Here is a 27,365-nt window from a genome sequence, read left to right on the forward strand (position 1 = left end):
ATTTTCCAAGGTAAATATAATGCAAGTTTTAGAAAAAAAATAACAGAAATATTAAATTGTTAGATGACCCATTTATATAAATTCTCTGCCCAAATATTCAAAAAATTATTCAGATATCAAAGCCACTTATTTATACAACATAACAAAGCAAAATGATTTCAATGTTAAAAAAATAAATACAAAAATAGAAAAACTCTTTGGAACCTTGTATAACTCTAGGGTTCTGGTACCACATTGTTCAGGGATGGACTACAAGTATTTCCATCAGGACAGGTTACAGATCACACATGTGTCTAAGTAAGACAAAAAGTCAGTATTTGGAATTCTTGTACACTAGCCAACATATGTTCAGAGTTTGTCTACTAAGGAACATATTTTCCATTTTATATTTTTTTAATAAAATTTATCTTGAATATCTTAATTTTCAGAAAAAAAATTAAGAGACCACTGAGAATATATAAGTCACACTTTCCCGTAATAGTTTGTCCCTTTAAGGATTCAAGTTGTCATCACAGACACTTAGTCATGAATACAAGCCTAAAGTGATATTTTCTGAAAGAAATTTCCCTCGATCACACCTCTCATGGCACGGATGACATCCTTGTTCCTGAGGCTATAGATCAGCGGGTTCAGCATGGGGCTCAAGAAAGCATAGAAAACTGCAATGACTTTGGACTCTTCTACAGACTTCTCTGAGGGGGACCTTAAGTACATGCAGAAAAGTGTCCCATAAAATATGGTGACTGTCGTCAGGTGGGAGCCACAAGTGGAGAAGGCTTTGCGCCTGCCTTCAGCAGAACGGATCCTCAGGATGGCTGCAAAAATGAAGAGGTAGGACAGGAGAATGACTGAGAGCGAGCTGGAGAGAGTGAAGCCAGCCACCACAAACATGGCCATCTTCTTGACGTGGGTGTCAGAGCAGGCCAGCAGGAGCAGGGGAGGATCTGCACAGTAGAAGTGGTTGATCTCCAGGGAGCCACAGAAAGACAGGTGGAAAGTCAGCAGTGCCTGAGACAGCCCATGAAGGGAGCCAGACACATAAGGGAAGGTGACCAGGGAGATGCAGACGTTCCTGGACATCCTGGAGCTGTAATGCAGAGGGCTGCAGATGGCCACATAGCGGTCCAGGGCCATGGAAGCAAGGAGGTAAAACTCAGTGATCACCAGCGCAATGAAGAGGAGACACTGAGTGAAGCACCCAGCATAGGAAATGGTCTTGTCCTCTGAGAGGAAATCATACAGCATGTTGGGAGTGATGTTGGAGGAATAGCAGATGTCTACAAAGGAGAGGTGGCCAAGGAAGAAGTACATGGGAGTGTGCAGGTGGGGACTGGTGCTGATCAGCGCAATCATGCACAGGTTTCCTGCCAGTGTGAGTAGATAGACCACCAGAAACACCCCAAACAGGACCTTCTCCAGCACTGGGTCATCTGTCAGTCCCAAGAGAATGAATGCCATCCCCACAGTGTGGTTTGGGGAGGACATTTTCCTCTCCCTTGGAAGCTCAAAGTGACACAGAAAGTGAGTGTATTTCAAATTCTGTATCTGTTCCATTCATATCATCATCATCACTCTCTGATTGATTCAATCATCTGTGGGACTACTTTCTGCTCTCATCAAATTCTTCAGAATTTCTACAGGATGATTTTACTCTACATGTCTGTGTTTTCTTTCTTTCTCCCTAGATTGCAAAGATAGACATACATTCAATGTTTTTCTGTTGTTGTTTTTTCTCATACATATATACATAAATTCATACTTACACTTAAAAATACTTACCAATATTTATACCTGTATTTAGTGGTCTCTACACTTAATTTTTTTCAAGTTTTCTGAAAATAATCTAAATGCAATAAAATTAGAAATGAATTTCTGCACAATATTTCCCATGTTCCAAGGCATAAATAAATAAAGGAGGTTTTATTTCCAGGGACCAACAACTAAAATGGCCTATTATTCTGTATACACTATAAAGGATGAACAATCAGTACCCATTTTCATTTCAGATCAATAGTTTGCTGGCTAATCTTTGTTCACAAAGCAATGAAGTTGTGGAATGGATCTTTTAATACATAATAAAAATGATACAGAATCATCACTGTTTCTTTCTTCTTTCATATTTATCCACACATTTATTTGTGTTCAACTAACACTTCATTGTTTTTCTCCCCCCAACCCCAGGATATGAGATTACATTGCACATCCTCACTGAGCACACATTGTTCAGTGGAAGGAAAAGGGAGTAAATATGTAAACCAAAGCATAAACTCTACTATCAGATGAAAGTTAACTACAGGAGAATAGATCACAGGGGGATTCTTTAACATGTCCAGCAGAAATTTCAGGGAAAGAGGCACCTGAACTACATATAACCAATGCAATTATCTGAAAAGAGTAGACATTTTTTGTTTCCCATTATTGATGTCACTAATGTATTCATTAAAGTAGGTACACATGAAGCACAGATGCTTCAATGTGTCTTAAATTTCTACCTTGATACACTCTCTAGTTTTTATGAAAATATAATATTACCATAAAAATCATATCCCACATACTGTGCCAACAGGCCATTTTTAACTAGGCTCCCACAAATATATCAGAAGAGATTGCATAGAACAATGTATTCTTCAGAGTCAAAGAAAGGTCATTAAAAACAAGGAAATGGGAATTGATCAAAATATTTTTCTCCATCAGTGCAATACCAATCTGCACACAAAACATAAAATGTATTTTGGTTAACAAATGAGAAAGTCACCTACCTGCCAATATCAACTCACCATACTTTGAATGAGCATGATAAGAGGATTTGTAAGATATTTCTTTGGTAAATTCCCTTGAGTTTTAAACTATAATAATTAAAATATGTTTCAGCCTCAAGGGCATAAACATAATTGATGTTTTGAGCATCTGAATTTTCTTTTGAGGTCCACATCCTGTGTAGCATTGTAATAAATTATAATATTGCCAAAAAATTTTTTAAACAGGAAATAAGAGTGGTTAAATAGTAACTAAATGGGTAATTAGCAAAACTGCACTAATTGATTATTTCAAATCTAGACCCATAGATTTTATTAGGCATCACAGGATCAGAGGTTCACACTAACAATACAATGTTAACTCACTTGTAAAGCAAAGAACAGGGTTAGAGGATATAGATTTTTTCCCCCTAGTTTCATGATAATACCACAAAGTTTTACTCATTCCTTTTTTTTTTTTCCTCCTTGGGAGTCTTCAGAGATTCTGTTTAAATTATACTTAAAGGTTTTACTTTCAATGTGAAGTCGATTTACTTCACTAGACTCCTCAATGATGTGTCTGCTTGGGTTACCTAATAACTTTAGCTTTACAGTTTCACCATAATCAGGTATCTGTGTATAGCCTCCTGGTCCTGTGGGTCTTATGAATGTTTACTGTGTTTTTGTGATGATTCAATTGATTATTTTTTATTGAATTGTTATAGCAGGAGTCTTAGTTCAACAGTGCTACTATAACAAAGAACCAGACACTAGGTGATTTATAAATAATAAAATTTTATTTCTCATTTTTTGGAAGGTGAAAATTCCAAGATCAAGATACAGGCAGGTTTAATGTCTATTGTGGACATTCTTCTAGAATGACTCCTTGACTTCTGACATGGGAGAAGGCAGAAGGGCTAAAAGTGACTAGCTCTTTCCTTCTGGTCATTCTATAAGGTTCTAGAGCTCTCATGGACTAATTACCTCCTCAGTGCCTCACTGTCAGCAGTGTTATACAACCCCAGCAGTCAGCTGCTCATGACTAAATAGGGTCAGATGTATAATCTCAGTCACTGAGATTTCATGGATTACTTTGCATATAAGTTCTTCCATTTACTTCCTAGATCATCAGAATTCAGACTCTCTGAACTATTCTTACCTGAAAGTGTTTTACAACCTAATTCTTGAATAATGTAAATCCTTCCCTTTATGACATAGGTAGCTTAGTTTCCTTTTGTGAAAGTTGAGTATCTTCTCCAAGGAAACCTATATCTTTTATTTCAGATATTTTTTCTCACCAGGTTGGTAGAACTAGTATGTTTATTTTAAATTTAAAATCGTATTTATTTTATTATTGCAACAACAAGTGTAATATTTTACATCTTTTAGACCTTGCAATTGGTTTCATCATTTTCCTTTAATCAAACAGATGGCCTTTTTTAATGGAAGTACCCACTCTTGATTTGAACTTTCCTTTTCACACATGATTTATATCATTTTCTTTCAATTGTGCTAATAATTATTAGTTATGTAATTTCGGTTGTTTTTGAAGGTACACTGGACTGAACCCAGGGGTCCTGTATCACTGAACTACATCCCAAGATATTTTTAAAAGTTTCTATTTTGAGAAACCATCTTACTAAGTTTTAGAGACTGGCCTTGAACTTGCAATGTTCCTGCCTCAACCTCCTGAGTTGCTAGAAATACAGATGTTTCCCACCACACCTGGATAATTTTACATAATTGTTGCCAGTGGTTGAATTTCATAAACTACTTAAACATAACAGTTTCCATAATATGCATGGAAACTTGGCCTTATTATTGAACAAGTAAATTATGGCACGTGTACTTTACAGCTTGCTTAAAACTGTTAGACATTAGTTTTTTCCTAAGTGCATAATCTAACAATGTTGCTACAGCACATTTTAGTAAACCACTACTTTACATATCTAGGCAGCATTTTTCCCTTTAAGAAAGTATTTGCAAATACAAGTTTCTGCGTATGAACCATTACTATATTGAGGTATATTTTGACAATTTAATTGCTACACTCATTCCTTTGGGGATGTACTGATGTGTAAAATTACTAATGGCAAGTGAATATCAAAGTTTTACCATATCCTCCATAACAATAACAGGTTCATATCCATTTTTTGTGTGAATATAGTGCATATGAAATCCACACATCAGGTACCACTTATTGAAACTGTATAAGGTCAGAGACTTTTTTGTAATTATTTCAATATTCCAAATGATTTAAAATTCTAATCAATACACCAATTTGTTCTATGTTTGAACTGAGTCAGTTTAGGAATACATGTGGTCATGAAATTCCTTGAGGGATTTACTTGTTGGCCAAGGATTAGATTCTGCAGTTAAAGATGTTTCTTAAAAAAAGAAATCTTGGGCTGGGGATGTGGCTCAAGCGGTAGCATGCTTGCCTGGCATGTGCAGGGCGCTGAGTTCGATCCTCAGCACCACATAAAAATAAAATAAAGATGTGTCCACCAAAAAACTAAAAATAAATATTAAAAAATTTTCTCTCTCTCTCTCTCTCTTTAAAAAAAGAAATCTTTTGACACTCTGAATTGGACAAAAGCAAATGTTGGTGTAAAAATATTAATAAATACATACATTAATATCCCAAGGTACTTTTCTCCTCATTTGAAGGTCAATACTATCTCCCTGTCTTTCTGGAAAAAAAAAAGGAAAAGAAAGAAAGAAATTAAAAATTTAACTGCTCTCCAGTCCTTCATCACTCACACATCCTCTCAGTTGCCTCCATTCAAATATTTCCCTGGATTCAAAGGACTTTGGCATAGTGCTAATATAATCTTTTCCAGATTTTTCACAAAATATAAATGCATACATTTTACATGTATATCCACATTTGTACTTTATATATAATTTCTATGCTGAAGCATTACATTAATAATTTTGGGGTTAATGGTATTAGAATGCCACAAGAATCTAGTTTGCATTTTTCTAAGAAAAAATTTTGAAAAATATTGATAAATAGGTAAATACTTATCATGAATAAAGACATACTAAAAATTTGTAAAATGTATTCAGAAGAATTGAAGAAATAGGATAGAAATAAATTGGCTTATTGTAAAGTAAGATGACATCATAAATCTATAGGAAACAAAGGATTACTTAATAAATAGTAGGAGGAAATTGATATTGCAACCCTCATTGTTATATGAAATGTTACAGGATATTAAAAAAATATTTCTATCATAATTTAAGAAATTTCTATATAATATGATGATAGATATAAACAACCCAATATAAGTGCTGTTTTATTAGATTTTAGATGGAGGAAATATTGAACAAAAAAATTGAGAGTATTTTTCCAAATAATCATATAATTTATTTTAATAATTATTACGAATAATAGGAAAGATAATATGAAAGTGAGTATTATACTTTATTTATTCAATATATATTTCAATTTTTGTTGTGCTCATACTGATTTTTTTCCCTAGAATTCCAATTGAGACAAAAAGTATAAAGTAATCTTAACTGATGCTTACTAATATTGATTAAATATAAAATAAAATCCTTAATTTCAAATATATTTACTCATAAGTACAAATTATTAGGAGTATCCTGGAAGCTTACAGAGGTGTTAGTTAAAAATAATTAATGCAAAATATTGAAATACCAAATGTCTAAGGGAATTTAATGAAGAAGACTGTATTTTACTACACAAACATCTCAGTGGTTAAATATGTATGAATTAGGGCAAATGAAGAATGTGTTAACATCCTCTGGTAATCATTTTTCATGAGCAGTTTTGATAAGTAATTGGAGTTTATCTAGCAAATAATGAATCACAGACAGGTTCATGAAGCAAAGTGAAGATGAGATTTCTTCTCCAGAAAAACGTGCACACATTTATTCTCATGTATCATTTTTCAGGGTATGGTCAGGTGTAAGGAAGTCTATGCAGAGATACAATTGGATACTAATAATTTAGGTCTAGATAAGACTTAGAGCACTGAAAAATTATCTTTGATTTCCATTGATGCTTAATTGAAACCAAACACTTGAGAACTCAAAAGCTGGAGTAGACATTTCAGTTGCAAATTTGAGGAGTATAGTCAGTATTTTTAAAAATTGACAAATAGCTTTAGGGGATTTATATATGGGAAAAGATTACAGAAATTTTAAACCCATAGAAGAACCATATATATATATATAAACATTCTGCAAGTTTCTTTCAGTGATTAAACAGATACTAGAATAAAGATAATGTGCTGGATATGAGGCCATTGAACAGCTTTGAAAGTCTTGGTGTTTCCCTGAGAACCACATATGTCAAAGATGATTTCTCTTGTTTACACTAAGGTAAGGTAGTACAAAATATACCTCCATGGAACCAAAGACATAAAATTTATTATGTATAATCATTGACAACTAACCAAAGAACATTCAGAGATTCTTTGCTAAAGGACATATTTTGCAATTTCAACATTATATAAAAATGATCATGAAAGTGGTATTTTTTTTGAAGAAATCAAGAAAAGTGGCCACTGAGAGTTCATGTTCAGGATTCACATTACCATCACAGACACCTAGTCATAAATACAAGCCTAAAGTGCAATTTTCTGAAAGAAATTTCCCTTGATCACACCTCTCATGGCACGGATGACATCCTTGTTCCTGAGACTATAGATCAGAGGGTTTAGTAGTGGGCTCAAGAAAGTATAAAAAACGGCAATGACTTTGGACTGCTCTATGGACTTCTCTGAGGGGGGCCTTAAGTACATGCAGAAAAGTGTCCCATAAAATATGGTGACTGTCATCAGGTGGGAGCCACAAGTGGAGAAGGCTTTGCGCCTGCCTTCAGCAGAACGGATCCTCAGGATGGCTGCAAAAATGAAGAGGTAGGACAGGAGAATGACTGAGAGCGAGCTGGAGAGAGTGAAGCCAGCCACCACAAACATGGCCATCTTCTTGACGTGGGTGTCAGAGCAGGCCAGCAGGAGCAGGGGAGGATCTGCACAGTAGAAGTGGTTGATCTCCAGGGAGCCACAGAAAGACAGGTGGAAAGTCAGCAGTGCCTGAGACAGCCCATGAAGGGAGCCAGACACATAAGGGAAGGTGACCAGGGAGATGCAGACGTTCCTGGACATCCTGGAGCTGTAATGCAGAGGGCTGCAGATGGCCACATAGCGGTCCAGGGCCATGGAAGCAAGGAGGTAAAACTCAGTGATCACCAGCGCAATGAAGAGGAGACACTGAGTGAAGCACCCAGCATAGGAAATGGTCTTGTCCTCTGAGAGGAAATCATGCAGCATGTTGGGAGTGATGTTGGAGGAATAGCAGATGTCTACAAAGGAGAGGTGGCCAAGGAAGAAGTACATGGGAGTGTGCAGGTGGGGACTGGTGCTGATCAGCGCAATCATGCACAGGTTTCCTGCCAGTGTGAGTAGGTAGACCACCAGAAACACCCCAAACAGGACCTTCTCCAGCACTGGGTCATCTGTCAGTCCCAAGAGAATGAATGCCATCCCCACAGTGTGGTTTGGGGAGGACATTTTCCTCTCCCTTGGAAGCTCAAAGTGACACAGAAAGTGAGTGTATTTCAAATTCTGCATCTGTTCCATTCAGATCATCATCATCACTCTCTGATTGATTCAATCATCTGTGGAACTATTTTCTGGTCTTCTCATCAAATTCTTCAAATTTCTACAGGATGATTTTATTCTATATGTCTGTGCTTTCTGTCTTTCTTTCTCCCTATGGCAAAAATAGACACACAATCAGTGTTTTTCTGGTGTTTTTTCTCATACTTTCATACTTATCTCTCTCTCTATTATGAATGAATATATATATATATATATATATATATATATATATATATATATATATACATAATTTAAAAATATATCCAAACATTTATATCTGTCTTTTATTTGTCTCTGCAGTTAATATTTTTTCCTCAAGCTTTCTTAACAAATAAGCTAAATGGAATAAAATACAAAATGAGCATCTGCATATCATTTCCTATGTTCCAATGCATAAATATAGGATTTTTTATTTACAGCAACTAACTACTATTATTCTGTATGCAATATAAAGGATGAACAATCAGTACACATTTTCACTTCAAATCTATAGTTTGCTGGCTAATCTTTGTTCACAAAGCAATGTAGTTGTGGAATGAATCCCTTAATACATGACAAAAATGATACAGAATCATGACTGTTTCTAAACTAATTTATCCACTCATTTATTCATGTTCAACCAAAACTTCACTGGTTTCTTCTGCACCCTCCAGGGTATTGGGATACAGCAGGGAAGACATTCCACATTCTCACTGAGCATACATTGCTCAGTGGAAGGAAAAGGGAGGAAATATGTAAATCAAAGCATAAACTCTACTATTAGATGAAAGTAAACTGCAGGAGAAGAGATGACAGGGGGATTCTTTAGCATGTCCAGCAGAATTTTCAGGGAAAGAGGCACTTGAATTCTGTGCAATTATCTGGAAAGAGTAGACACTTTTTGTTTCCCATTATTGATGTCACTAGCATTAGTAACATCATTAAAATAGGTACAAATGAAGCACAGATGTTTAAATGTGACTTAAATTTTTACCTTGATACACGCTCAAGTTTTTCAGAAAACATAACATTAGCATAAAAATTACTTCCCACATATTTTACCACAAAGCCATTGTTTATTGAGCTCCCACAAATGTATCAAAGAGATTGCATAGAGTAATGAATTCTTCAGAGTCAAAAAAGGTCATTAAAAGCAAGGAAATGGGAATTGATCAAAATATTTTTCTCCATCAGTGCAATACCATTCTGCACACAAAACATAAAATGTATTTTTGTTAACAAATGAGAAAGTCACCTACCTGCCAATATCAACTTGCCATATTTTGAATAAGCACGATGAAAGGATTTATAAGGTACTTCTTTGGTAAATTCTCCTGAGTTTTAATCTATAATAATTAAAATATGTTTGAGCCTCAAGGGCATAAACATAATTGATGTTTTGAGCAGCTGGATTTTCCTTTGAGGTCCACATCCTGAACTAATATGAATATACACAGCTTAATATGTGAATGCAGGAGATCTTTAGCTTAGGTCAAAATACAAGCCAGCATACCCAGTAATTTAGAAGAAGGAAAATATGGTAGATAATCTTGTATATTTCGTGTGGTAAAGACCAAATATTTCTGATGGGAAGTTTGCTGTGTTCCTCTCTAAACACTGAGGCCATCTAATGAGACTAAGGACAAGAAGGTGTGGCAGGTGGACCTTTCAGGGCAGGAGGTGATGGACTGAGCAGAAGAGTGCTGTCATCAGCAGCAGTGGAAGTTCTGGTTAGGGCTAAGGGCTGAGGTGGAGCTTATGGATTTCCACTGGAACTAACCTGACCTATTGAGTTAATGACATCAGCATGCTAAGAATCATAATCATTTGTGAGAAACTGGATAACTCATACAGTTAATGATTCACAAAGCTGGTGATTTAAGAGGAAATTTGGAAATAGCCCAGAGAGTAGCTGGAGAGTGCTGGGTAATGCATTTAGTAGAGGAGAAGGAAGCTCCAGGTAGTTTCATTAGTCCATCGTTTCCAGTGCACAGATGTTGCCATGTCCATCAGATGTTATCCAGTCAAATGACTCAAAGGCTCAAACTTCAGTCTTGCCAAGACAGAAGAGGCATACCTACTTTAATTTCCAAATAATGATTATTGCTGGGAGAAGTCAGTCAAAAATGTAAATCTTCATGTCAACATCAAAATATAGATTTCTATTACTCTCTTGAAACTTGAAGCTTGAGCATTTGTTGTATGTTTTTTTCTCAAATGGATGGGGAAAACATTTTTTGATCTCAATTTTGTTTTATTCTTATTTCTTTATTACAACACTAAACACTCAAAGCTTAAGTATTTGTATGTAATTAAAGGTCTTATAGGAGTGCCAACTGTTATGCCTAATATCCTGAACCTTTAATACAGACCTTCCCATATTTGGAAATATGAGTGACAAATTTTCAGTCTGAATACAATTTTCCTTGAGGTGATTAAATGCTTGTATTTTCTGATATGTGTGAATATGTAGTGTTTTAATAAATTATAAAGATTGCCAAAAGATGTTTCCAACAGGAGAAAAAATGTGGCTAAATTTGCATTTCTTGAGTAATGCAAATCATGGATAATTAGCAAATTCTGCTAATTCAGTATTTCAAATCTAGATCTATCGATTTTATTTTATAGTAAGGGGGATTGATCCCAATTGTCCTGTATCACTGAGCTACTTCAGGATCAGAAGTTCACACTAACAATACAATGTTAACTCTCTTGTACTGCAACAAACAGGGTTAGAGAACATAGATATTGCCTAGTTTTATGATAATAACCTCTGTGTTTTAGTCATTTCTTGTTTTTCCCCCCTAGGAAGATTTCAGATGCTTTGTTTAAATTATACTTGATGTCTTTACTTATTGACTAAGTATACTTTACTTCACTAGAATCTCCACTGATCTGTGTCTGCTTGTCTCTAGGGACTAATGACTAGTTTCTAACCTATTGGTCCTGTGGGTCCTAGGAAATATTACTGGTTTTATTGATGATATTTAAAATTTATTTTATTTATTCTGATTAGTTATACATGACAGAATATATTTATTCAATTTGATATATTATACATGAATGAAGTGTAATCTCTCATTTTTCTGATTTTTACATGTTGTACAATCACATTGTTCATGCAGTCATACATGTAGTTAAGGTAATAATGATTGTTTTATTCTACTATCCTTCCTCCCCCTATACTCCTTTTCCTCCCTTCACTCCCCTCTATCTATTCTAAAGTAATTCCATTCTTCCTTTGCCCTGCACTCCATTGTGAATTAGCATCAGCATTTTAGAGAAAATTTTCGGCCTTTGTTTTTTTGAGATCAGCTTATTTCTCATAGTGGGCTATTCTCCAGTTCTATCCATTTAACTGTAAATGCCATAATTTCATTCTTCTGAGTAATATTCCATTGTCTATTCAGACTCTCTGAGCTACTCATATAAAAAAGTGAAGCGCTTTACAACTTTTTTCTTGAGTAATGCAAATCCTGAAAATGATTTACATTTATGATACATGTAGCTTAGTTTCCTTTTATAAAACCTGATTATCTTCTCAAAGCAAACCCATATCTTTAATTTCAAATAATTTTTCTCACCAGGTTAGTTGAATTAGTATATTTATTTTAAATTTAAAGTCATATTTGTTTTATTATTTCAACAAAGAGTATAGTATTTTACATCTTTTTGTGACCTTTCAATTGCTTTAATCATTCTCCTTCAATCAAACAGATGGCCTTTTTAATGGAAGATACCCACTCTCTAATTGAACTTTCCTTTTCACACATGATTTATATCATTTTCCCTTCAATAGTTTTAATAACTATTAGTTTATAATTTCAGTTATTTTTGATGGTAAGGGGGATTGATCCCAGGTGTCCTGTATCACTGAGCTACCTCCCCAGTTTTTTTAGTTTTGGGGTTTTTTTCCCCCTATTTTGAGATACAATCTTACTGTTTTAGAGACTGGCCTGAAACTTGCAATGCTCCTTCCTCAATCTTCTGAGTCACTAGGAATATAGTTACGTCCCACCACACCTGAAAAAATTTGCATGATTTCTGTCAGTTGTTGAATTTTATAAAGTATTTAAGCATAATAGTATCTATAATATGCATGAAAAGTTGGCCTTTGTATTGAAGGAATAAATTATGCTTGCTTAAAACCCTTGGAAATTAGATTTTTTGTAAGTGCATAATCTAACAATATTGCTATAGCACATTTCAGTAAACCACTCCTTTTCACATCCAGACAGCATTTTATGAGTTCTGCTCCCTCACATGTTGAAGTATTACATTAGAGAAGCACACAGAGGCAAGCATATAAAGCAGGGTTTATATAAAAGGGGGCAATATACACTTCTCCAGGGAAGGAAGGGGGGGCCATAGCTGGTATCCTGGTATCCCAAGAAGAGAGGGTATTTAGCCTTTTTTTATGTCCTTAGGCTTTATATGTGTTCTGCTGCTCTCTTCCCTTATCTCTCTCTTCCCTGAGTATGTGACTAGGTCCAGAAAATGCTCAGTGGGATGGCCAAAGGTGAAAAACAGGTGGGCTGGAGAGGATGGGGAGGAGTGGAGAAAGGGGTGTAATTAACAACTCCTTATAGGAGGTGACAATCCCTGGGACAGGTTACCTTAGCAACAGGTTGGAACATGGGGAGATTCTTGATTAGGGTAGACGAAGGACTCTGAAGGAATCGACGTTTCAATTCCTCCATTCTCTAGATCTGACTCTTGACTGTCTGCCTGTCTAATTCTGGCCTCACTATATTCAGGTAGATTTTGACAATTTAATTCCTACGTTTATTTATTTTGGTATATCGTGATGTGAAAAATCACCAATGACAAGTAGATATCAAAGTTTTACTACATCCTCCATAACTATAACAGATCCATATCCATTTTTTGTGTGAATATAGTGCACATCAGATACCATTTATGGAAACTGTGTAATTCAGAGACTGTTTATCATTATTTCAAATTCCATAAGATTTAAAGTTCTATTCAAGGCAGCATTTTGTTGTATGTTTGAACTGAGTCAGTTTAGGAGTACATATGGTCATGTAATTTCTTAAGGGATATACTTTTTGGCAAGGGGACAGTTTAGTTAGGGATTAGATTCTGGACTTAAAGATGCTTCTAAAAAATAAAAAAAGCTTTTGGCACTCTGGAATGAAAAAAGCAAATGTTGGTGTCATAATGTCAATAAATACATAAATTAATGCCCCAAAGTTAAATGCTTATCTCCTCATTTGTAGGTCAATACTACCTCCCTGTCTTTCTGGAAAAAAAAAAGGAAAAGAAAAAAGTTAACTGATTTCTAATTCTTCATCACTCATCCATCCTCTCAATTACCGCTATTCCAAACATTTTCCTTGGATACAAGGGAGTCTGCAATAGCAATAATAATGTAATATAATATTTTCCAGATTTTTCACAAATGTATAATGCATGTGTTTTACATGTATAGTCACATTTGTATTTTATATAAAGTTTATACACACAAGCATTACATGTATAATTTTGGGGTTAAGTGTTTTATACTGCTACAAGCTTCTAGTTTGCATTTTTCTAAGAAAAATTTGAAAAATAATAATAAAGATATAACTATTTACCATAAATGAAGACATATTAAAATTTGTACATTGTAACCAGAAAAATTGAAGAAATAAAATAGAAATATGTTTGCTTACTGTAAAACAATATGATATCACAAATCTGCAGGAAACAATGGCTTATTTATAAATAATAGGAAGAAACTGGTAAAAATTGCAAGCCTCAGTGTTATATTCAATATTACAGGATATCACAAAATTATTTCTAACACAATTTAAGAAATTTCTATATAATATAACCATAAAATCAACAACCAAATATAAGTGGTGTTATTAAATTTTGGATGGAGGAAATGTTACACAAAGAACAAAAATTGATAATATTTTTCCAAATAATAATATAATTTATTTAAATAAACTTTAGAAATATTATGAAAGGTAATCCTGAAAGGAGTATTATCCTTTATTTCTTTAATATATATTTCAATTCTTGTGTTCATACTGAAAATTTTTTCCTAAGAATTCCAAATGAGAAAAAATAAAAGTATAAAGTGATCTTAACTGATATTTCCTAATATTGGTAAAATATATAATAAAATGTTTACCTTCAAACATTACTACTCATAAGTACAAATTATTGGGAGCTTCCTGGAAGCTTACAGAGGTATAAATTACAATTAAAGTGCAAAATATTAAAGTAACAAATGTCTAAGTGAACTTAATAAAGAAGATCATGTGTTTTAATACAGATCAATATGGTTGATTAAAAAAGCATGCGTTAAACTACGACGCAAAGAAAAGACTACCAAATCCAATTTGGGATCAAATTAAAGCAAACTTATATTTGTGTACACAGGAGCTGGCCAGGACTGTCTCTCCCAAAACCCCAGGCTATAGATCAGTATCTCTAGGAACACAGTTTTATAGCACAAAAAGTTGCAAATGGGGGTGTCTTGAGAACTTACAGTTAACAGGATTTTGACAAGCATTATACAAAGGCAGACAGTAAGTTAATGATCTGAATGGCTTAACATTTCGATATGGGGAATAAATTTAGATCTCAACATCACAATTTATGAGGTGTCACTGAGGTTTCAGAGAGGGTTGTTATCTTGTCAGGGAAAGCCAGGCATGGGTGAGTTCAAGGCACGAGCAGGAATTCCAAACAAATTTAGAAATCACAGTAATTTATAGTAAAACAGAAATTAATTTTTCATGACTTTATGATGAGATAGCTCCCAATCTTAAGATGCAGTTAGGCTGGGTTTATCACATGAATTAAATAATCATCAAATATACAAAATCAACAAATCAATCAACAAATATATGAAAAAATATTCATCATCTCTAGCAATTAGAGAAATGCAAATCAAAACTACTGTAAGATATCATCTCACTCCAGTCAGAATGGCAGCTATTATGAAGACAAACAACAATAAGTGTTGGCGAGGATGTGAGGGAAAAGGTACACTCATACATCGCTCATGGGTCTGCAAATTGGTGCAGCCAATATGGAAAGCAGTATGGAGATTCCTTGGAAAACTGGGAGTTGAACCACTATTTGACCCAACTATCCCTCTCCTCGGTCTATACTCAAAGGACTTAAAAACATCATACTACAGGGACACAGCCACATCAATGTTTATAGCAGCACAATTCACAATACCTAAACTGTGGAACCAACCTAGATGCCCTTCAGTAGATGAATGGATAAAAAAATTGTGGCATATATACACAATGGAATATTCCTCAGCAATAAAAGAGAATAAAATCATGGTATTTGCAGGTAAATAGATGGCTTTGGAGAAGATAATGCTAAGTGAAGTTAAACAATCCCCCCCAAAAAACAAATGCCAAATGTTTTCTCTGATATAAGGTGACTGACTCATAGTGGGGTAGGGAGGGGGAGCATAGGAGGAACAGACAAATTCCAGATAGGGCAGAGGGGTGGGAGGGGAAGGGAGGGCACAGGGGGTTAACAAGAATGGTGGAATGTGATGGACATCATTATCCAAAGTACATGTATGAAGACAAAAATTGGTGTGAACATACTTTATATACAACCAAGGGTATGAAAAATTGTGCTCTATATGTGTAAAAAAATGTAATGAATTCTGCTGTCATTTATTTTTTAAAATCAATAAAAAAGACAAATGATGAATGTGTTAACATCCTCTACTATTGATTTTTCATGAGAAGTTTTGATAAGTAATTACAGAGTTTACCTAGCAAATAATGATTCACAGTTTTATAAAACAAAGTGAACATGAGATTTCTCCAGAGAGACATATAAACACCTATGCCACTCTATCCTTTTTCAGGGTATGGCTAGGTATAAACATGGCCATGGAGAGATACAATTGCCTTCTAATAACTTAGGTTAAGGTCAGAGCTACAGCAATGAAAAATACCCTTGACTCTATTGATGATTAATTGAATCCAAACACTTGGGAACTCAAAAGCTGGAGTGGACAATTTAGTTTCAAAATGGAGGCGCATAGTCGGGATTATTGAAAATAGACAAAAAGCTTTAGGTGATTTAGGTGTGGGAAATGGTACAGAAATTTTAAACCAGTAGAAGAAGCATATATTTAATTTTTCTGCAAGGATCTTTCAGTGGTTAAACAGACATTAGAGCCATGGTTCTGTACCAGACGTGAAGACAAACACCACATTTTAAAGCCTTGGTTTAGCACTCTGTGCTACATTTGTCAGAGAAGATGATTTCTATTGTTCCCACTAAGGTCAGATAGTATAAAATATAACTCCATGGAAACAAAATTATAAATTTATTATGTATAATCATTGACTACCAACCAAAGAACATTTCACAGTTTCTCTGCTAAAGGAAATATTTGGCAATTTCAACATTACAGGGTTTATGTTTAAAAATAATCATGAAACTGATATTTATTCATTGATTTATGTTTTTCTTTTTGGTACTGGGGATTGATTCCAGAGGCACTCAACCACTGAGTCACATCCCCTACTATTTTTAATATTTAATTTAGAGACAGGGTATCACTGAGTTGGTTGGGGCCTCACTAAGTTGCTGAGGCTGGCTTTGAACTCACAATCTTCTTGCTCCAGCTTCTCAATGCTGGGATTACAGGCGAGGGCCACCAGGTCCAGCAAAAGTGTTAATTTTTTTGAGGAAATTAACAAAAGTGGCCACTAAGAGTTCATAATCCAGTGGTAGTGTTTGTCCCTTTAGGACTCACATTGTCATCACAGGCACTTAGTCATTTATAAAAGCCTAAAGTGCAATTTTCTGAAAGAGATTTCCCTTGATCACACTTTGCATGGCACGGATGACATCCTTGTTCCTAAGACTATAGATCAGAGGGTTCAGTATTGGGCTCAAGAAAGTATAAAAAACGGCAATGACTTTGGACTGCTCTATGGACTTCTCTGAGGGGGGCCTTAAGTACATGCAGAAAAGTGTCCCATAAAATATGGTGACTGTCATCAGGTGGGAGCCACAAGTGGAGAAGGCTTTGCGCCTGCCTTCAGCAGAACGGATCCTCAGGATGGCTGCAAAAATGAAGAGGTAGGACAGGAGAATGACCGAGAGAGAGCTTAAGAGAGTGAAGCCAGCCACCACAAACATGGCCATCTTCTTGATGTGGGTGTCAGAGCAGGCCAGCAGGAGCAGGGGAGGATCTGCACAGTAGAAGTGGTTGATCTCCAGGGAGCCACAGAAAGACAGGTGGAAAGTCAGCAGTGCCTGAGACAGCCCATGAAAGAAGCCAGACACATAAGGGAAGGTGACCAGGGAGATGCAGACGTTCCTGGACATCCTGGAGCTGTAATGCAGAGGGCTGCAGATGGCCACATAGCGGTCCAGGGCCATGGAAGCAAGGAGGTAAAGCTCAGTGATCACCAGCGCAATGAAGAGGAGACACTGAGTGAAGCACCCAGCATAGGAAATGGTCTTGTCCTCTGAGAGGAAATCATACAGCATGTTGGGAGTGATGTTGGAGGAATAGCAGATGTCTACAAAGGAGAGGTGGCCAAGGAAGAAGTACATGGGAGTGTGCAGGTGGGTACTGGTGCTGATCAGCGCAATCATGCACAGGTTTCCTGCCAGTGTGAGTAGGTAGACCACCAGAAACACCCCAAACATGACCTTCTCCAGCACTGGGTCATCTGTCAGTCCCATGAGAGTGAATGTTGTGCCTAGAGTGTGGTTTGGAGAGGACATTTTCTTCTTTCTTGTAAGCTCAAAGTGACAGAAAATGTGAGTTTGATCCAGATTCTGCATCTGCTCCATTCATATTATCTTTTACTCATTGATCCAATCATCCAGGACAACTGTCTGCTCTTCCTATGAAATGCCTCATTTTAGATTACATTTGTGGATTACATTGACTCCTTATGCACTGTTTAATCTGTTTCTCTTTCCTTCTGTAACTTAAAGACATGTGCTGTTTTCCTCTCATTTTTGCTCTCATTTTGTATGATTATATAAATTAATACATATTTATATGCTTATATATTCACATATTTTATGTCTTTTTAAGTTATTGCTATATTTAGTATTTTCCCTATACTTTCTTTCTATAAAAACTAAATACAAGAGAATAAGAAATTAACACCATAAGATCATTTTCTTCATTCTCATTGATAAATAAGGATGTTTGCTTCCCATGTTCACTCTAAAGGTACCCTCTTATTTTTTTTAAGATGGAATAAAGGTTGAATATTAAGTTATTTGCTTCACTGGAAATCCACTTTTGTCTGATTTAAACAAAGATACTTGGAAAGTTATCTGGACATTTCTGAATGAATTGTGCATCATCTTTGGAAACTCATCCAAGCATTTATTCATATATACTTCACAGCTTGCTCTTTGCCCCTGTTCTAGGATATGAGGCTACAACAGTAACCATGTTCTACACCATCATAAAGCATACCTTGCAGAGCAGAAGGACAGATATTTCACAAGTGCTGAAAGCTATGCATATATTGTTAGATGAAAACAAGTTCTATGAAAAGAAACCAGTGTGGAATCTTTTTACGTTGCCTGTGGGACTTCCTAAATAAGTGAACAGCTGATAAGCAATACAATTATCTGGAGAAGAGAGTGGATTTTTGGTTCCTATGTTTCTATATTCCTATATTTCTATTCTATATTTCATGAATGTCACTAACCCATTTGTGAAAAATATTAGTTAAGAGAAGTACAGCTATTTAAATGCACCCTCAGTTTTCATTTTGATACGCTCAGGTTTTTGCAAATCTGACACTATGGTAAAAATTAATTCTCAAGTATTGTACCCTGAGGTCATTGTTCACTAGGCTCTCACAAATACATCAAAAGAGCTTGCTTAGAATAATGAATTCTTCAAATTCAAATAAATATTATCACAAAAATAGCAAATAACACAAGTGTATTGGGTGGTATATGCCTCTAATCCAGGAGGATCAAAATATGAGACCAATTTCAGCAACTATGGGAAGCCCTACACAATTGAGTGAGACCCTACCTCAAAATAAAACATAATATAAAGTACTAGGGATGTATCTCAGTGGCAAAATGCCTATGAGTTCGACTCTTAGTACCAAACATAATAAAAAGGGGAATTGACCAATGTATTTTCCCACATAGATAGAATATGTAAAAAAACACAAGCTCTACTCTGTTCAACTCAGAGTTAAATACAAAAAAGTCACTTACCTGCCAATATCACCACACCATATTTTGCACACACACAGTGGGAACATTTATAAAGTTTGTCTCTGGTATAGTCCCCTGAGGGTTTTTTTTTTAATAATGTTTAAAAAAGAATTAAAATGTGTTTGATCCTTAAGGACATAACACTAATTGATGCTCTAAGGACCTGGATTGTCCTTTGAGGTCCAAATCCCTACCTTACATTTGTTTACACCACTTGATGAATGCAGGAAATCTTGAACACAGATAGAGAAATAAGCCATCATGTTTAGTAATTTAGATGGAAGGAAGTAGGAATAGATAATTTTGTATATGTAGTGTAGTAAAGACAAAATAATTCCCCTGGGAAGTCTACCTTGTTTTTTTCTAAACATTGAGGCAAGACCTTTTAATGAGGCTGAGGACAAGAAAGTGGGGCAGGTGGAGCTTTCAGGACAGGAGAAGATGGAGCGAAGAGAAAAGTACTGTCATCAGCAGCACTGGAAGTTCTGGTCAGAGCCGGGGCTCCTGTGAAGAGTTGGGCTTATGGATTTCTGCTGAAACTAGACTGATCTATTGAGTTAATGTCATCAACATGATAGGGATCACAGACATTAGTGAGAAACTGGAACACTCATACAGTAACTGGAGATTTAAGAGGAAGTTTGAAAATAGCATAGAGAATAGTGGAACAGTTTTGGACAAAGCATTTGTTAGAAGAGAAGGAAGTTAGAGGTACTTTTTTGCACAGATAGTACCATGTCATTCCAATAAAATTTCTCAAATTGTAGTTTCACATTAAGCCAGATAAGGCAGGTCAATTTTGTTACAGACAAACAATGTTATTTTGTGAGAAATTCATCAATCAAATCAATATCAAAATATAGATTTTGTATCCCTGCAAAATATAAAATGTCAATATTTTCCATTTATTTTCTTTTTCAAGTTGAGGTGGAAAGATTAATATTAATTGTTCTCTTATTCTGATTCCTTGAATAAATAAGAATTATGCAAATTTTAAAAATAAAATCATAAGTTTATATATTTCTATGAATTGAAAGACCAAATTATTAATTAATGTGTCTAATTTCCCAACCCCTTAATAACAACCTTGCTTTTTTGGAAAGCAAGATGACAATGTAAATGAAATTTGTCTGTTAATGTTTATTTGCTATTGATGTATTAAGTTTCTATTTATTCATTTTCTGATACATACATATTACAATCAAACATTGTAATAAATCATAAAATTTACAGTAGATACTTTAGAACCAAATAATACTGGCTCAATCATAACAGAATGAATATACAAAAATAGTTAATTGCCTATTCTATATCTCATTCTTTTTGTAGGCCTCACACAATCATAAATTCTTATGAGGAAGACAATGTTGATTCATTTAACAGCAATGTCTAAAACTCATAAGGATATCAAATAGCAATTTGCCATGACAAACCCTGATTTACTATGCCTTCTAATTTTCTTCAAGCATAGCATTTTCCATTTCAAGTCACTGATAACTCTGTAGTTTCATTTGCATTGGTGAGGTTGAATAAATTGATAGATACACATTCAATAAAATGTAAACTCTTCTCATTGTTACATGCCTCATAAACAATCCATAAGGTAATTTTGTTATTCTACCTTCTAAAGATCCATCTCTTTAAACAGCTACTTCTAACCATTTCCATTCGGTTCCAAATCCCTTCCTAAAATCAGTTCTTTTTTCCTTGAATTTTCTCATGCTAATTCACATATATCTGTCTTTTTGCTGTTGTTTTAAGAAAAAAAAAAAAGAGCATATTGCCTCAGGGCCCTTGAGTTTGCTGTGTATGTGCCTGGAAACTTCTTCCACAAACACCCTATGGTACCGTCCCTGCTGAGGTCTTGCTCAAAAGTTATGTCCACAGAGAGCTCTTCCATGACCCCGCCTCTCTCTAAACATTGTCTACAGTACATTTCTTCAAAGTACAGCTATATCCCTGTCAAACAGACTGATAGACACACACACGTGCGCATGCACACACCCACACATAAAACAGTGGTATAAATAAAGTCCTCCTCACTTATATACAAGCTTAATAAAATAATAAAATGTGTTTTCTTTCCTGCTACATATCTCCAGGATACATCATCTGATAGTTTTTCAATGAATAGATTTTAGATGAATTGTGAATGAGGATGTAAAAGATGCTATTTCTTTTCTCTAAGCACAAGCTGAAGAACTCTAATAGAAAATTATAATTTGTAACAATGTCAAAAGGTATATTTTAAGCTTAATGGTATAAGACACTAAGGTACAGTCATTATCAGTAGTAGAAAAGGTATTGTTATTTTATTGATGTCTGAGTAATTCAAGTAGGAAAACTAATTTTTTAACCCTATCATATGTGAGGTCCCTGATGCCAAGATATTAGTTTAATATATTCATCTGGAACTCAGGCGAGTAGTCAGTACTAGAGATAAATATTTTAGAATCATTACAGACTTTCTAGATCACCTAAGAATAATTTGTTGGTATCTAAAAAATATTAAGAAGAAGGAAGATCTATGAAAGCTAACTGGAAAGAATTGAACAGAACAAAAAGAGAAAAACAGTTTATACACTACCTGGAAGACACATCCCAGTGATCTAAGTTACTCTCACTAGGCCCCATCTCTTAAAGATTGTATCCCTCCCAATAATCTCACATAAGGAGCAAAACTTTAATACACAGGGACATTCAACATGTAAACATTCAAGGGACACTCAACATATAAACTGTAGCATTGTTTAGGATATTGAAAAAATATTTGTACTTCTATTGAGGTCACATACTTCATTATTCTCCTGTCCACCCCCCCAAAAAAATCATTACATAAAGTCTACTATATTGTGAATTATGTATTTTAATTGGTGACTCTTCTTTGTTGTCGTCTGTTTTATTTTATTGTTTGGTGCCGCAGTCTGGCTGGGCACAAAATCATGAGCCACTCAAGCAGGAACAAAGTTTATTTTTTGAAACTGCCGCCAATGTCCGGTAATGCCCGGGAAGATTTTTTCCACCCACTCGGGCTCCTCCTGGACCCGCAAAGAGAGCTCCTCCCCCGGAACTCCCTCCTACTGTACTTCCCCAACCAATGGGAACTCTCCAGGAGTCCCGTAGCCGGCCTAGGTGAACAGCAGGAGTCCAATATCCATATGAATGCAAATCTTAACATAATCATATCATCTCAATGGCTAGCTGGCGTCACCTTTTGACCAAAAATGCCATGCATCATATACTTGGCTCTTAGCAGTTTGGTACAGTTTTATAAACACATTTTGGAATAGTTTTAAAAGAGGCAATTGACATACTGATTGCCTTCTAATCTAATTTTTTTCAGAGTGATGCAGTAGTAAAGACTACAAAGGGGTGTATCAAGTTAGCTACAGGAATCAATTGTGACAAGTCATCCTGAGATAACAAGAGATTAAGACAGATAATAAATCCCTGGATGCAGTGGTGCTAAGGTCTAATGTTTCCCTGACAAGTTCAGATTCAAAAGAAAACTGTTACCACAGTTGTGGAGAGTGAATAGGCCCTGGTCATCTGCTGATCTTGTGGTGTCAGCAAAGCCATGCCTGGGAAACATTCCTTGCAAAAGACAGGATGTGGGAACAGCCTTGAGAATTGGCTCTGTCACCAACATCTATCAGATGTTCCAATACAATGGATTTTCTGGGTACTACAGGATAACCGCAAGATATTCCCAACACTTTAACATTTTAGTGCACAAAGAATTCTCTTGGTAACTCACAGGCCTTCAAAAATTTGCAGAGCTTTTGTAGTTGAACTTCTTGATCATGAGACCCTTTATAATAAAGTTGCTTAGCTGGTTCTGCGTCACTGTTCCTCCATCAGAGGACAGAGTCTAAGATGGCCCAGCTTTACTTAAAAATGTCTTTGTCTTTTCGTTAATCTGATATTGCCCCTTCTAGAGATCTTTTGTTGTTGATGGGCAGGTCACTGCACAAAATAAAATTGGAACATGGTATGGAGCAAATGTACTATGAAGGAGTAGGGAAACTGAGAAGATCAATGGTGAGCTTAATTGTCAATGGGACAGAGAAATAAATTTATATCAGATGGGACATCAGTCAAGGGAATTATTAAGAAGAGTGATGTTAGATAATATTTGCAAACAATCAAAAATATTAGAGTTTAAGATACTAATGCTTAAGAAAAGAAGAGAAACATATTCAGAAATTAAATCTGTGAAATTGTCCCAAATGTGAAAGAGCTGGTTGGAGATAGAAGAGGCTCTTTGTCCACCATGACAGGAGGGAAGGAAGAACATATTTATGAGAATTTAGAGGTGGGAAGATGAAGTATGAGGTAAGATCAGCAAAAAAGAATGGAGTTCTCAAGGGTTTTTCTTAGCTATGCTAAAGAGTTTAAGTAGAGGACACAGCAAAGAATTATTAAACTTTCCTGGGTTGGGATTTAGTAGATGAGTAAAAAGGAGAGAAAATGGAACCATAGAATTGGGAGTGATTGAAAGTGAGTACTTCCATGATATTCCATGGAATCTTAACTGGGAGAAGAGGAAGTTCAGACTTATGCATGGTAATAGATAAAGATGAAGTGTAATTACCTTTGAGTGATGAATAAAAAATAAGTCAGAAGATGAATGTTATAGAATATTAACTGGAATAGAGGAAAAAGAATGGAGGCAGAAAATCATGAGACAATTTAAAATACCTTTGAGAAAAACCTTGGTTAAATGTTAAAAATGGAAATTGTGGTAAAATGAGAGAACTGCTTAAAGTAGTCAGGATGAGATCATATCTCAGTGTGGGCTCCAACAAATGTATCAGGGTGAATTTACACAAGATGATTCCAAATCATTACTTATACCTCCTTTGACTTGCCATCTTTACATCAAAGAATGCTGTGGTCCCATTGTTCCACCAGTAATGCATCCCCACCCAACTAAAATAAGTAACAGGCCATTTAATTTGACTAACATGTATTGAAAACTACATGAAACTTTGGAAGGAGCAGAAACAAAAAGTTCAAGTGCATTGATATATAATTTTCCAAATATTTTATTTATTTCACAAGGTTAGTAAAATGTTTAACTATTATAGCTATGGTTCCCTGATAAGAATTTTATGCATCTTATTTGGCATTACTTCACTTGAGTTATGGTGTTATTATTTGTAATGAAGACTGTGGCAATACCCAGATGTACTTTACCTGCTTCAAGTAACTACTATTTCAGCTTTCAGCTGTTTTTGCGGCTGACAGTTCACATCTGACATCTGCTGTTAGAATTTCCTCTACTGAATGAATTGTCCAAGATTACACATCCTCTTACTTAGTAACTCACATCCCAAACTGAGCATGTGGATTACAAGTTTCACAAAGCTCTAAGGATCGACTCAGCACCAGCACTTCTTAGGAGAGTGGCTGAGATCTCTTTTGCAGTTCATCACCATTAACTGTTGTTTTTTTTGAAATATCTATTTTTAGTTGTAGTTGGACACAATATCTTTATTTTATTTATTTATTTTTTATGTGGTGCTGAGGATCGAACCCAGGGCTCTGTAAATGCTAAGCAAACCATCTACCACGGAGCCACAACCCCAACCTCCAAATTCACCATCTTTTGCCCATCCTGCTTCCCTCCCAATACAGGTATCGTTCCTGAGAATGCTCTCCAATAAACTTCCGTTATACAAATGTCTGCCTTAGAGTCTGTTTGCCTTGTCCTCAAACAACAACACTAATGCATATATTATAAATCCATGATTGAGAAAGCTAAATATTGAAATTAAAACATGGGCTCATGACATCCAATTCCAAATGTTTTCATACTTTTACCAATCACCACCATCATCCAACATGTCAATGAATCTTATGGGCCTATGTAGACAAATTTAAAATAAGAGGAGATTAACAAGTATATCTCATTTTATAACATCTACTTGAACATGGAGAAAGAGATTAAAGAATTATCTAATAAAATTCATATGATATATATATATATACATATATATTTTTTTTACATAACAAGAGGGTGGGAGATGTGGCCTTAGTGTAGGTGTTTCTGTAAGGTCTTTCTCAGGGCCTCTTTCACATCTTTATTTTTCAGACTATAGATGAGGGGGTTCAGCATGGGGATGACCACTGTATAAAACACAGAGACAACCTTGTCCTGCTCCATTGAGTAGCTCGATGTGGGTCGCAAATACATGAAGAGAATGGTCCCAAAGAAAATGGTGACCACCACAAGGTGGGAGGCACAGGTGGAAAAGGCCTTGTGCCTTCCTTCTACTGAACGCATCTTCAGTATGGCAATGAGGATGCACAGGTAGGAAATGAGGACAATCACAACACAGCTGATGACTTGAAAACTGGAGAAAGCCATGATCACAATGCCATTGATGTGGGTGTCCGAACATGACAGTTTGAGCAGGGGTGGGGTGTCACAGTAGAAGTGGTTGATTCTATTAGAGCCACAAAAGGACAACCTGAAAGTCATCCCTGTGTGGACGGCTGCATTTCCAAAGCCTGCAAGGAAGCAAGTACCCACTAATGAGAAACAAATTCTGTTAGACATGAGAACTGGGTAGAGCAGGGGGTTCCAAATGGCTGCATAGCGATCATATGCCATCGTGGCCAGCAGGAAGCACTCAGTTCCCAGGAAGGAGCCAAAGAAGTAGAACTGGGCAGCACACCCATTAAAAGAAATGGCCTTGTTCTCAGCCACAAGGTTCACCAGCATCTTAGGAGTGACAGAAGAAGAGTAAGAGGCATCCACAAAGGACAGGCTGCTGAGAAAGAAGTACATGGGGGTGTGGAGGTGAGGCTCCATCTTGATCAGTGCAATCATGCCCAGATTACCCACCATGGTTGCCACATAGATGGACAGAAACAGTGCAAAGAGGACACCTTGCAGATGGGGATTGTCTGAGAGTCCCAAGAGGACAAATTCTGTCACTTCTGTCTGATTTCTTCTCTGGACCTCTTTCATGAGCCTGATCATCTGAAAGGCAATAAGAGAGACAATGAAACACTGCATTTGGTCAGATGAATACCTGGCACATCTGTAAATATATTCGAGTGAAATATATAAATTCTAAAAGAAGAGTAAAACGTGAAGAGCACAGTAAACAAGTGTGTTGGACTTGATGTCAAGTAAAAAACCTGTATCTTTGTACTTTGTGTGCAGCCTACTAATCATCCTGAGACAAGGGGCTAGTATCCACTAATTATGATTGCTTTTCTTTAACTATTAAAAAAGATTAATATGTTAATGAATTAATATATATTGTACCAGGGATTAAGCCTAGGGGAATTTAACCACTGAGCCACATCCCCAGTGTGTTTTATTTTTTTTATATTGAGATAGGATCCCCCTAAGTTGCTCAGGGCTTGCTAAGTTATTGAGGCTGGCTTTAAACTTGCAATACTTCTGTCTTAGCCTCCAGTGTTAGTGGGACTACAGGCATATGCTACCATGCCCATTAGATTAAACAATCTTAAGAAATAACTGTATTATTTATGGTAATTAATTTAAATTCATTGGAAAAAAATGGAAGATGGCGGCGAGGGGAGTGCATTGCCCCCGTGTGCTGCTTCACTGTGTGGGAGTATGACAAGTCAGGATGGCTAAAGGCTATCTTGTTAGGAATTTCCAGCAATAGTGGGGTGCTCCGGAACCTGGAGGAAGGATTTCCATCGCACGAGGATCGGCTACGGGGACTCAAACGTGAGAGGTTTGTCGCACGGAGGGTAACACTGCTTATTCAGCAAATCGCCCCGCGGCTAGAGTCTGCAGCGCGCGCTGGGA

General features: G+C 35.9%; 4 protein-coding genes across 4 annotated transcripts; all 4 read right to left on the reverse strand.

Annotated features, from left to right (window-relative positions):
* Positions 1 to 537: 537 nt before the first annotated feature.
* Positions 538 to 1,485, reverse strand: LOC107135359 (olfactory receptor 5M10-like). The gene has a single exon (XM_015477242.1). It carries the CDS (start codon positions 1,483 to 1,485, stop codon positions 538 to 540), a length of 948 nt encoding a protein of 315 aa, XP_015332728.1.
* A 5,848-nt stretch (positions 1,486 to 7,333) lies between these two features.
* Positions 7,334 to 8,281, reverse strand: LOC107135360 (olfactory receptor 5M10-like). Its single transcript, XM_015477243.1, has one exon. The coding sequence runs from the start codon at positions 8,279 to 8,281 to the stop codon at positions 7,334 to 7,336; it is 948 nt and encodes a 315-aa protein (XP_015332729.1).
* Positions 8,282 to 17,143: 8,862 nt separating this feature from the next.
* On the reverse strand, positions 17,144 to 18,091 carry LOC107135362 (olfactory receptor 5M10-like). The gene has a single exon (XM_015477244.1). The coding sequence runs from the start codon at positions 18,089 to 18,091 to the stop codon at positions 17,144 to 17,146; it is 948 nt and encodes a 315-aa protein (XP_015332730.1).
* A 7,513-nt stretch (positions 18,092 to 25,604) lies between these two features.
* On the reverse strand, positions 25,605 to 26,558 carry LOC107159619 (olfactory receptor 5AP2). Its single transcript, XM_015506192.1, has one exon. It carries the CDS (start codon positions 26,556 to 26,558, stop codon positions 25,605 to 25,607), a length of 954 nt encoding a protein of 317 aa, XP_015361678.1.
* Between the last annotated feature and the right edge of the window lie 807 nt (positions 26,559 to 27,365).

Source organism: Marmota marmota, unplaced genomic scaffold, assembly GCF_001458135.2.
Source record: "Marmota marmota marmota unplaced genomic scaffold, marMar, whole genome shotgun sequence".
Classification (NCBI taxonomy): domain Eukaryota; kingdom Metazoa; phylum Chordata; class Mammalia; order Rodentia; family Sciuridae; genus Marmota; species Marmota marmota.